The sequence below is a fragment of the Phalaenopsis equestris genome, unplaced genomic scaffold, assembly GCF_001263595.1.
Source record: "Phalaenopsis equestris unplaced genomic scaffold, ASM126359v1 Scaffold201694, whole genome shotgun sequence".
Taxonomy (NCBI): Eukaryota; Viridiplantae; Streptophyta; class Magnoliopsida; order Asparagales; family Orchidaceae; genus Phalaenopsis; species Phalaenopsis equestris.
Genome location: NW_018221441.1, coordinates 1277 through 14342, shown reverse-complemented (window position 1 = coordinate 14342; position 13066 = coordinate 1277). Strand labels below are relative to the sequence as shown.

At 37.1% G+C, this 13066-nt stretch overlaps 1 protein-coding gene across 2 annotated transcripts; it reads right to left on the bottom strand.

Annotated features, from left to right (window-relative positions):
- Window positions 1-520: 520 nt before the first annotated feature.
- On the bottom strand, window positions 521-11674 carry LOC110036022 (50S ribosomal protein L18-like). Of its 2 annotated transcripts, none has more exons than XM_020740369.1 (5): window positions 11322-11674; window positions 10493-10773; window positions 10315-10403; window positions 1175-1327; window positions 521-870 (listed from the first exon to the last, which is right to left on the bottom strand). In XM_020740369.1, exons 2-5 carry the CDS (start codon window positions 10605-10607, stop codon window positions 715-717), a joined length of 513 nt encoding a protein of 170 aa, XP_020596028.1. In that variant the 5' UTR covers window positions 10608-10773; window positions 11322-11674; the 3' UTR covers window positions 521-714. The 2 variants fall into 2 exon arrangements, with proteins under 2 accessions (XP_020596028.1, XP_020596029.1); XM_020740370.1 differs by having other exon boundaries at window positions 10493-10768.
- Window positions 11675-13066: the final 1392 nt, after the last annotated feature.

Genomic DNA, 13066 nt, shown 5'->3' with positions numbered 1-13066 from the left:
TAAACAAGTCTTAACAATTCCATCCTATAGTTCTTATTGATCCCCTATTATATATTATCTTCTTAAATATCTTAAATCCCTAATAAAAAAGTGAGTAATTTAAGCATTAATTTATTGATCTTATCAAGAAACTCACTTCAACTACAAGTATATAACAAACCCTCTCATAATCTTTAATCATGCTTTAAGTACTTAATTTAAATCCACTTGGATTCAATTTGAGACATTTTTAGTATCATTAGGTTCATCCTACGAAAGCATTTAATTTTACTATAAGTTTATGAAAAAATAAATTACAATTCTAAAATGGATTACAGAAGTTCTTGATTTAAATTGTATGAAGGTTTATGATTTGATTGGATGGATTCAAGTGGCGTATATAAATACATGTTCACTCAATTATTAAATACATCATGCTGTAACTACTACATATGTCAATTGGTTTGACCATATTAATCTATGGATATCTCTCAGATAATTATGCACAACTACACACTTGATATATAATACTAATCCCAAAACAAATTTAATAATTGTCAAATCCTAATACAAATTCAATCAAGATATGATCACTACACAAGGCAAAAATTTTACATCCGAACTCCGGACGCAAAATAATAGGAGTTAAACTCCCTTTAACAGATACATCCACTCACTTACAATCATACTCTTTGACCATTAATCATAAAATTTAAACTAGTAGACCTTAATCAATCACCTACTTAGCAACCCATATTGTGCAATGGCAACCTCAAAAGCTTGCATCCTTTCTCCGCGAGCGAATCCATTGCGATCGTATGATGATATCTCAGAAATTTGCAGCTCTGTGCATGCTTGAACAAGCGCTTCCCCTACCCTCCGCGCCGCTTCCTGTCATTTTTACACATACACCCAAATAATTAAGAGATCAATCAATTAATAGTAATTCACCATAACTTCATTTGAGCACACAGAAAGACAAAAAAAAATGCAAAATTACTATTTGTAACTCACATAATTTGAAAATCCAGAACTAATGAACCTCATTAATCGAAGCACAGCAAAAGAAAGTAATAAACCAAGTTCAATTTAACAATCTTTCAGCAAATAAGAGTTGTTAAGGGGTTAGAATATAGAAAGCCAAAAATAAAAGCATGCAGCACATATAGTCGAAATGTGGAATGGTAAAACATACTGAGGTGCTACAAGGAGGATCCTCACGCATGGAGTTCTGTAAAGTGCTGGCATAAAACAGAGTCTTCTTGTTATGGTCATCAACAAGCATGGCATATAGTTGCCTGGTAGAGCAGAAAACGGAGAGTCTGGGCTTGGTTTGTGTTCCATTGAACTGAGAAAAATTACAGAGGAATTAATGGAAGGATAGGCATTAGGTGTGACTATAAAGATTATATAATTATAAAATGATGTCGCAGCTATGGTGGCCAGAAGGAAAGGGATGAAAATAATATGAAAAAGCATATACGAAGCTCATGATTTTGCATCCAAGCAAACATATCAATTACAGCTTCCATTTTAGGAAAAGAAGGTAAATGACCAACTGTTGTAAGGATATAATAGAGAATATAGGAAATTTGAATTAAGAAAACGGGTATTTACATAAATAGCTTAGCTGCTGTTCTACTGAGTTCCTCCTCTTCCTTCTCCTACATTTCCTTATATGGTATCAGAGCTGTGGCTATAATGCACCAATGGATGATTCAAGATCCTCGGTGTTCAGCAACAACCTAGCAGCCCTAAAGATCGAAGAGCAGCCGATGCCACCTTCCCTCAAATTTCTTGAATCCAACATCAGAACTGTTGTCAACACATCTCTCTCCATTGATAACTATTCTCTATGGAAATCGCAGCTCTCAAAAGTCATCAACGCCAATGGATTCGACGGATTCATAGATTGGTCAATCTCCAAACCCTCTGCAACCATCACCGCTGCAGACGGTGTCGCATGCCCTAATCGCACCTATCTTTCTGGTGGATCAAAACCTCGCAGCGGCAATGCTATCCACAATTTCCGCAACCGTGCTACCTCACGTCATCAACCTCGATAGCTGCCATGACATATGGACAGCCCTGGAAAAACGCCTTCAAGGTACCAACATATCGAAGGTCATCCAGCTCAAAAATGAGCTTCATAAGGTGTCAATGAAAGGTCAATCTATGAACCCATATCTGATGCAAATCAAGGTAATAGTTGAAAATATATCCGCTTCTGGCTCATCAATAGATACAAAAGATGTAATCCAATATATCCTCAAAAGTCTATCTCCTGAGCATCAATCCTTCAAAGCCGCAATCAGAGCTTCTTTATCATCAATCAGCTTCGTAGATCTATATTCTCTACTTCAAAGCGAAGAAATCAAGCTATCGAACTAAAACAGTGAAAATTAGCTGCAGGTAGATAACTATGCAGCCTTGTATTCTCAAAGAGGGAGAGGCCGATTCAATTACAGAGGAAATGGGACAAGATACAAGCAGTTGAAATCCAACAACTTTGAAACTTGCGAAATCTGCCTTAAACCAGGGCACCTTGCTCCTCAATGCTGGCATAGGGGTAATTTTGACTATCAACCTAAGCAACCGGCATGCCACATTGCACTCATAACCTCCTCAGCAGCTAAACAAGATTGGTATTTAGATACTGGAGCTTCAAATCATCTTACAGCCGACCTCGAGGCACTACAACATTCAGACCCTTACCAAGGACAAGAGCAAGTGTTTGTCAGCAAACAGCGATCAAGGTTTGCTTTCTACACCAACCTGTACGCTCCTCCTATCCAAACTCCTTCACACTCCACAAATCACTCATAATTTAATTTCTATATACCAATTTGCCAGCGGTAACAGTTGCATTATTGTTTTTGATGCATTGGGCTATCAAATCAAGGATCGCAATACTCAGCAAATCCTCCTCCAGGGCCTTTGTTGTGAAGGACTCTATCCTATTTCCATCAGAAAGCAAGCGCTACTCTCAAGAACTGCTTCCGCCAAAGTCTGGCATCCAAGGCTTGACCATTCCAATACTACCGTTCTTCGCCTAATAGCATATCAGCATCCACATTTACATATTCGAAACTATATTTCTTTTTGTAAATTCATGTACTACAGCCAAATGATATAGATTACCATTTTATTGATCTAGTAATCACAAGTATCTTCCCCTTGAACTTATTCGTTCTGATGTATGGGGTTCCTCCACACATATTTCAAATCAAGGATTTCACTTCTATGTTCTCTTTACTGATCACGCCACTAGATATACTAGGGCGTTTCCTATGACACACAATTCTGAAACTATAAATCACTTCAGAAATTTTAAGAACCAAATTGAAAAGCAATTTAATACCCATATTAAGATCCTACGGACCAATGGCGGAGGGGAAAATCAAAACCGGCAATTTGAAGATTTTCTAACCAAACATGGCATTATACGTCAGCTCTCATGTCCATGTACTCCCCAACAGAACGGGCTCGCCGAAAGAAAATATTGCCACATTCTCGATACAGCTCAATCTCTCTTCGCTATCTCTAACTTGCCACTTAAATTTTTGGCCTGACACAATCAAAACCGGCAATTTGAAGATTTCCTAACCAAACATGGCATTATACGTCAGCTCTCATGTCCATGTACTCCCCAACAGAACGGCCTCGCCGAAAGAAAATATCGCCACATTCTCGATACAGCTCGATCTCTCTTTGCTACCTCTAACTTACCACTTAAATTTTTGGCCTGACACGATTCTAACAGCCATGAATCTTATCAACAGAATGTCATCTCGTAGCACTCAAAACTCCTCCCCATATCAACTCCTTTCCAAGCAACCACCTGACTATGCAAATCTGAAAGCATTTGGATGCTGAGTGCTTCCCTTGGATTCCATCACAGAGTCGCAGCAAACTTGATAAAAAAACTTCTTCATGCGTACTCATAGGCTACCCAAACAATCTCAAAGGTTTTAAATGCTTTCACCCATCAAGTGGCAAAATCATTTTGTCCCATAACGTGATTTAATGAACTCAACTATCCATATAAAAACATCCAAACATCAGCCACCACCTCTAATCCAATACCTCCCATTCCACCTCCTCTAATACTTCTTCCAACCGTCCCTCCTCTACAGCATCTAAACACAATCAAACCAAAAGCCCTCCAGTCACAGAACCCACCACTCCGGCTTCCCCCACATCACCCGAAACTCTTCCAGCAAACCCATCCAGTCCTTTACCAATACTACATTCCCCTTCAAAACCACCAATCCCAATCCTTAAAGAACACACACAAATTTCTCCCCAGCTCTCTACAGCATCTATCTCACCCATACCCAAGCATCCCATGATAACACAATCCAAAACCGGCACCCTTAAACCCAAACACATCTTCACATTACCACACAGCTTTCAAACCGATCTTGAACCTCTCACCTTCGCTGAAGCTAACTCCAATGTCAATTGGTGTAGGGCTATGCAAGTTGAAATGGAAGCTCTTCAAAAACAGCATCCCACGCCAACCTCATCAATCCATTGTTGGCAATAAAGGACACACAAGCTCAAACGCAACCCGACAGGACAATTGCTAAATATAAAGCTCAACTGGTGGCCGAGGGATACCACCAACAGTATGGCTTACACTATACAGAAACATTCAGTCCTGTTGCTCAACCTCCAACTATTTGAACCCTCTTGACCATTTCAGTTACCCTTCAATGGCCGATATTACAGTCGGACGTGTCAAACGCCTTTCTTCACGGCAATCTTCAAGAAACCCTATACATGCACCTGTCTCAAGGATATGTTGATGCAACCAACCTAATTATGTATGTTTATTACGGAAAGCCATTTATGGTTTTAAGAAGTTGCCTCGTCAATGGTTCATTACTTTCAACAATCATCTCACAAGACCGGACATAGCATTTACAGTCAATTCATTATCCCAACACCTTCAACAACCACTTTGTTTACATTTTCAACAACTCAAGCGCTTACTTCATTACATTAAAGGAAAACTCGAATATAGTCTTCCGATGCAGCCCAGCAGCTATTCAAACGCTAGCTGGGCAAGTGACCCCAACGATCGCCGATCATTACAGGTTACAGCTCATTCCTTGGAACCAATCTTATTTCCTGGCATGTAAAGAAACAACCCAACGTGCTAAGTCCTCTATAGAGGCTGAGTATTGAGAACTCTCTACAGCTGCCACGGATGTTATATGTTTACAACAATTACTACAAGATCTAATGTTCTTGTTACCTCTCCAACCACCATTCATTGTCATAATACCTTAGCTCTCGCAATTGCTCGCAATCCAATTTTCCACTCTCGTACAAAACACATGTATCAATTACCATTTCTTTGGAGAGAAACTACAATCTTGGAAAGTTGATCTAACACACATACCTACCAATCTTCAGATGGCAGACATTTTCACCAAGTGCTCAACAACACCTCGATTCACACTTCTTAAAGACAAGCTGACACTTCAAACAATCAGCGTCAGCTTGCGGGGGGCTAATAACAACCTTACCACCACTAGTAACAGGGAAGTCTCCACTACCATTTAACATGCATTTCCTGCTTTACCACTTAACTAACTTCTTCTAGAATATAGTTTCAGCTTTCTATATTACTTGCAGTGTTTCCTTTACTGCAATGCATAACCTACAGGAATTATTTCCATTGAACCTACAGGAATTATTTCCATTGTATTCTCCGTTCTGTTGTAACTAATGAATATGGGAATTCCCTTCCTTCTCTAAGCTTAGCTGATGTTCTACTGCTTGTTGGGTAATATGGAGATCCGGTCCATCGAAATTTAATTAGCTTCCTAATTAAAAATTTCAATCGCTCACCTATCTTCCCACCTACCACTCACCTACCACATCCCACATACCGCTCACATATCTCCCACCTACCGCTCTCATGGTTTTTATAAATAGCCTCTTTTGGCTTAAAAGAGAAGTCAAGCCAAGCAAGACCAAGCCTCTTGAGAGCTAAGAGAAAGGGAGGAAGAGAGAGATAGGAAGGGAGAGAAGAAAATATATATTTTCTTGTAATGGTAGAGGCGCTCGACGGTGTAATTTCTCGAAGAAATAATATCCTCTGCAACTCCGTGGACGTAGGCAAATTTGTCGAACCACGTAAATCTGTGTGTCTCTGGTATTTTTCAGCGTGTAATCTTACTCGTTTCATTTTTCGTTTTATTGTTGTCGTTTTTCACAACAACTGATATCAGAGATTGGGTTCGAATCTAAGGAAGAACGATGGGCGGAGACGAAGAGATGACATCCGAGATCGAGAAGTTCAACAACACAGATTTTGTTTACTAGAGGATGATAGAGGACTCCATCTATGGGAAGAACCTCCTTCTTCCGTTACTGAGAAAGCCACCAGAAAAGATGGACGAGGCGGAATGGAATCTGTTGGATCGACAAGTTCTGGGGGTTATATGATTAACCCTGTCGAGATCGGTTGCCCACAACGTCATCAAGGAAAGGATTACTGTAGATCTCATGGTGACTTTATCAGTTATGTATGAAAAGTCATCGGCGAATAACAAGGTGCATCTGATGAAAAGATTATTCAACTTGAAGATGACAGAAGGTGTGTCTGTTGCTCAACACCTAAATGATTTCAACATTATTATAAATTAGTTGTCATCAGTTAAAATTGATTTTGATGATGAGATACGTGCATTGATATTGTTGGTTTCAATGTCAAATAGCTGGGAAGCAATGAATGAGGATGACAGTTAGTTAGTAGTTCTGCAGATAAATCTAAACTGAAATATGATGATATTCGTGATTTGATTTTAGCTGAGAAAGTGCGCAGAAAGAATTTTGACGAGGTCTCGTGTTCAAGTTCGGCGTTGAATTTTGATTACAGAGGGAGATCACATGACAGGAACTCAAACAGAGGAAGATCAAAATCAAAGTCTGGTTAGCAGATGCTTGAATTGTGGCAAAGCTGACCACATAAAAAAAGAACTGCAGGAATTCTAAGAATAAAGAGAATGATGACACTAGTGTTATAACTGAAGAAATACAAGATACCCTATTTCTGGCAGTTCACAGTTCTGTTGATGACTGGATACTGGATTCAGGGGCTTCCTTCCATACATCCTGCCGTCGGGAGTTAATGCGAAATTATGTTCCAGGTAACTTTGAGAAGATGTATCTGGCTGATGGAAAAGCTCTGGACGTGGTGGGGATGGAAGAAGTTGATATTGCACTCCCTAATAAAAGCAAATGGACTTTGCAAATGGCCAGGCACGTTCCTGAGTTGAAGAAAAATCTCATCTTTGTCGGGCAGCTCAATAATGGTGGTCATTCGGTAGTGTTCTCAGATAACATCTGGAAAGTTACCAAAAGAGCATTAGTACTGGCTCGGGGTAAGAAACCTGACACACTATATATGACTACAAGTTTACTCAGGCGATGACACATGAGTTAGAGATGCATTATGGGGAAGCATAAAAAGGACAATTTCCTAAAAGTGGCAGAGCGCCAAAGGCAGGAAAATCGGACCTTGTACAAACAAATGGTGGAGAACCACAGAGTTATGAAAAAATTTCGCAAAATGAGAATTCGAGCAAGTGGGAGCTGACCAAGATGGAGGAGACGGATTCCCTGCCAGGGAATCAGACTTGGGAGCTGGCAGAACTTCTACCAAGGAAAAAGACATTGCAAAACAAGTATAACAAGTTTGTGTGTCAGGTGAAGACTGTGTTTGGTGGTAGTAAGAGGTACAAGGCTGAACTTGTTAAAAAGGGCTTTTAAAAGGGGCAAGATATTACTCATGCAGTGAAAGTTATAAGCAGATACATGAGTAACCCAAGAAAGAGCTTAGTGGTACAAGACTACGTTAACGGTGATACGTCAATTGAGGGTGTTACTCGTGAGAACCTAAAGTTGTGCTGAACTTCAGCTGGTCTTCTGACATGAAGACATGGGCTTCGAGTTGCTGAGGTGGAGGATATCATGTTTGAGAAAAAAGTCGGTACATCTAGTAGATGATGCAGCCAGTAAGTGATGCAGTCAGTGTCCCAATCTCCAAGTGGGAGAATTATTGGATAATGTGGAGATCCGGTCCACCGAAATTTAATTAACTTCCTAATTAAGAATCTCACATACAGCCCACTGATACATCTAAAATATATAGTTTTTTCAGAAATATTTTTACACCTATTATTGAGATATTACGCTTCAATGAAAGATATTTTTGTGTTTTTCTTGCAGATACAAGTAAAAATGTAAAAAATGTTTAAATGAGTGAAAAAGAATCAAATTTAGAGCAAAAATGTGAAAAATTGTGTAAAAGAGTTTTGACGCCTAAACGTCAGATCCGGCGCTTAAGCGCCAGAGGCAGTTACTAGACAAGTAAAATTGATTTTCACAAATTTCGAATAGATTTTTGAGGCACCCATTGACTTAATAAGTGGTTGCAATTGCAACCATCATAGACGAAAATTATCATGAAATGATACGTCTCTTAGGCAAATACATCGAATCAAGACATATTTTGAAGAGATTTCAAGACACCTCTAGGAAAACTATAAAAGAAATAAGAGATGACTTAGAAAAAAGTCATGGAGATGACTTAAAAAAAAGTCATGAAAATATTGATAAGTTTTGAAAGTTCTTTTCTAGAGAGTTAGATCGGAGAGATTTTCATGAACAACTTTTTATTTACTTTATCCTTTTTATTATTTTGTCTTGAGTGATTGTAAAAGAGAAGAGATTCAAAGAAAATTCAAGAGTTTGGTGGAGGACTTGAGAGAAATTTTTATCTTTTTGTTTTAGACTACTTTTGGTTTTAATTGAGACTTGTTGTTGGTTTGACAATGATTTCTTCTTTTAAACTAAAGTGTGATTTTGTTTTCTCAAGAAATTCTGAGTAATTTTCTTTATTTTTCTTCTTAAAATGATAAGTAATTAAGTTTTGGATAGAAGTTGTGAAGAATTAAATCCATGCACTTCATTTACTTCTTGATTTGGCTAATCCAGAAGTTAAAATTTGTTGTAAGAACATATAAGAACCGGGATTAAAATTTTTTGTGAGAACATGTAAGAACCGGGCTAGTATTGTCTCAGTCAACAATTGTAAAGAATCACATAAGGTTGTATGAATGAGAATGTAGTTCACATGATTGAGTGCAAATAAATAGAGAAATATTCATTGATGGGAGTAGAGTTAGAGGACTTTAAGGTGATAAGTTAAAACCCCCAACTTAGTTTATTGTTTTAGGTTCTTATACGAGAATGTTAGCCCCCAGGTGGAGAGAATCGAAGGAACTCTAAAATGAGAGCTAGTATCTTCCCTGCGTAGCCGGTCTTAAGAACTATTCAAATTTTAAATTGGCCAATATTTTTTATAGCATATTTAGTAAGGGTAAAAAATATTATTGCTCATATTTGACACAACATAATTTGCATAATTCCATTACATAATTATTATACTTATTACTGATTCATGATAAGAAGAAAGATATTTTCATATTAAATATTTTTCTTCTACAAAAAATTTAGTTATCTTTTTAGTTGTTTTTTCGTTAAAATATCAAAAATACAAAAAATATTTAAATTTTAAATTCCTAAAAAATTCGTTTTTAGTTTAAGTAATTATCTTTTTAAAAATATAAAAATTTTCTAAAATTTGTATATTGCATAATCTTCCCTGTGGATTCGATATTCAGGTCTTAATAAAAAAGTCTTATATTACTTAATAACGATATTTATACTTGCATAGTATCCCAATATAAATATATATAAATTAAAAAGTTAAATTCTTATTTTTTTTTCAGGATCAAATTTTTTGTTTTGTTGCAAAATAAGAAAATATAAGTAAAAAATATCATCATAACTATTATTATACTGTGCAGAAGAATTAAGTATCCAGGGATCACTCACCTACCTCCCACCTACCGCTCTCATGGTTTCTATAAATAGTCTCTTTTGGCTTAAAGGGGAAGTCAACCCAAGCAATGTCAAGCCAAGTCCTCTTGAGAGTTAAAAGAAAGAGAGGAAGAGAGAGGGAGAGAAGAAAATAGAGATTTTCTTGTAATTGTAGAGGCGTTCGACGGTGTAAATCCAGGATTTGGTAGATATCTCACATTTGATGCAAATATTTGACTAATCTTCCTTGTGTGTTACAAAAATCTTATGATTCGTTTCTCTTATTCCCTTCTCTCCCAATCTTTTTTCTAACATTATGATATCTTCATTTCCTAGCAAGTAAGAGATTAACCGACAAAAGAACAAAGCTAACATTGTAAGAATTTGAAGGCCTCAATAAATGAGGAAATAAGAAAAAGGAGATGTGCATACCTTTCTCCGCATTCTACGATTCCTGATCTTGGCGCTCTCCTTTCGAGGAATACCTCTCGCTTCAATCTTTAGAGACACTCGGCTTCTCACTGCAATGACAGTAAAATAAACACAATCATTTCACAACCACCATATTTAACAAAAAATGCAGACTAGTTAGGTAAGGATAAAAGCTTACAAAGAGTTGGAACTGGGGTGGCCAGAAAATGGCACCCTCCGCGCAAAGGGTTTTCATAACATGCATTGAAGATGCTACTGGTCGGCGGAAGCATGCCAGCCAGAAAGAGAGTCATGCTACAAGCACAATTTAGTGCATGTTTTTTGCTGGGGATATTTCCAAACAAGCGGTACTGTCAAGAACCAAGAAGAGCAAGAGTGACAAAGGTATACAACGACAACAGCAAGACTTTATCCCACTGAATGTGGTCGGATACTTGAATCTTCTTTCTTCGGTCTGTCCTGTTGAGAAGAGTCACAATAGTATGTGATCCAAAATTACAATATTTAGTTGTATCAAATGGGTTATTTCATTAACTCTAAGCCATAAGACTAATGTTGTTTTAAATAATTCTAAACTAGACAAAAACAAGCTTAGATTAAAATAGACATTCCCAAAATGTTAAAATTTAAAAAGATTTACACTTCCATAAATAATTTAAGGTATATTTATATTTTGTAAATAGAAGCATTGTTTGTTTCTTTAAATTAATTGATTAGAAATATCTTATTAATAATTTTAGCAGATTCAGTGGGAACTATAGCTTGCAAAACAATGTTTAGACTGAGTTGCAATAACAAGGATAAGATCACTTTTGAAAGAACACACTTAGATCAAAACACAACAATCAATACAAGCTAGTGCTTCATTATCATTAGCCTTCTCCGGCTAATTGGGGTTGTCATTTTGGATTTTCCTTCATTTATGTTAAGTTTAGTCCAATATGTTCAACACATCATTCATAAATTTTCATAATCTTATCAACTAGTCTAAAAGGTGCATTTCATACCCTTAGCTGTCTATTTTTTTTCCTAATCCACACCCCTGCCAATCAATCCTTGCACAGTGCCGAGACCTCAAACTCTCTTTCAATGCTCGCACGAAGCAAAAGGCCTCTGTCCTGGCCTCACACTGCCGATCGCCCTGCGATGAAACCCCCTGCCGTTAGCTTTCACCGTTTCACCCCTCAATGGTAGCCACGCAATTTCTGGCCGATACCTCTCCTCGCTGTGCCGCGACTCACCAAACCCTACCCGCGATCTTTTCTGCCTCGCGCCGAAATCAAGCCGCGCTCGCGACCGAGCCTTCCTTTCTCTCTGCCCTAAAGCCCGACCTCCTCTCCTGTCTGTTAATCAAATAAGAGGAAAGCTTTGTTATGCACTTATGCTCAAGGAGTCTTATTTGATTTCATAAATTTGAATTTTACTCTTATTTGATTTCATAAATTTGAATTTTACCCTTCCACAGCCTTTATCCCATCAAAGAGAGACTTTAATGTTCACTTACTAATTTTATTTTGCCTTATTCTTGCGTGTTGTAATTACAGAAAAAATGTTGGGGCAATGGGGCAACTTTTTGAAAACCTCCATCTCTTATCAGGTGGGGAAATTACGAGTTCCTTTGACCAATTCTTTTAAAATTGTGAGGCTCTTTAGGATCTAACATTTCCTGAATATACAAATTAGGGGCAAAAGGAGTAATTTTCAAAATATCCATTCGAGAGAGCGTGATTATTTGTTCATGAAAAAATTAGGTACCGGTGGATGAAAAACATGAACTCGTTTGGATTTTTTTTTTCCTGAAATGAGAATTTTAAAATACACGCTCATGGGATTCTGAGTATCTCTCTATGGGGAATTGTGTATCCTTCTGAGAAAACAAAGTACCTCTCAGGAAAAGTTGGTTTGCGAGCTAACCCTTCTATGCAGATACATTGAAGGCACGTTCTGTCTTTTAAGATTGGACTTTTAATCACATTAAAACGTTTAGCATTTTAGACTTTTAAAATAAAATAGAACATTACTCACTCAAATTTTAAAATGACTTCTAATATCAAGTTTTTAAAAACTTTAGGCTCTTAGGATTTAAAATATCGGGGGACTTGGGCTTTTAAATATTGACGCTATTTATGTGTAAAATTACCTTAAAATTTGGGCTTTTAAATTAAGGCTCTTACGGTTTTAACATGTTATAGCTCTGGGCAATTAAAATATAAGTTCTTAAGACTTATAATGTTAAAATTTTGATTTTTAAAATTTAATCTCATAAGATTTTAAAAATATTTTGAAATCAAGCTTTTCAGACTTAGGCTCCTAAAGTTTCAAAATCAATTTAAAGTTAAATTTTTGGACTTAGGCTTCTAGGTGCGAAGGATAATTCAAACATTGAGTTATTTTAAAATTTGGAATAAACCCGTCACTCACAACGTGTCTGCTAACAAACAGAAGGCAATAAAATGCTTAAAATGAAATTTTATGTGCAAGCTCTCGGATTTAACTCATGTTTTAAAATCATGTAAATTGTCTTAAGGCATCAAATGCTACAAGTAAAATAGCTCAACTACATGAAACTTAAACACTCGTATGTGCTCCAAGTCTACTAGTATATCAAATGATCAAATATTAGGTTCGAGAATGTTGTGTGGGCTAATCAGGTCGTTTTGTCTATAGAACAGGGTTGTAAGTCCCATCGAATTAGTCTGATCCCTCTCCTCATAAAGATTAGAGTTGGCAAATCTAGTAAACCATAATAACT

Excerpts from the sequence above, each read along its gene's own strand:
- LOC110036022 (XM_020740369.1), bottom strand. The coding sequence starts at position 10,607 with ATGACTCTCTTTCTGGCTGGCATGCTTCCGCCGACCAGTAGCATCTTC. Across the intron at positions 10,404-10,492 it reads CACCCCAGTTCCAACTCTTT|TGAGAAGCCGAGTGTCTCTA; the intron begins GTAAGCTTTTAT and ends CTGTCATTGCAG. Across the intron at positions 871-1,174 it reads ATCCTCCTTGTAGCACCTCA|GAAGCGGCGCGGAGGGTAGG; the intron begins GTATGTTTTACC and ends TAAAAATGACAG.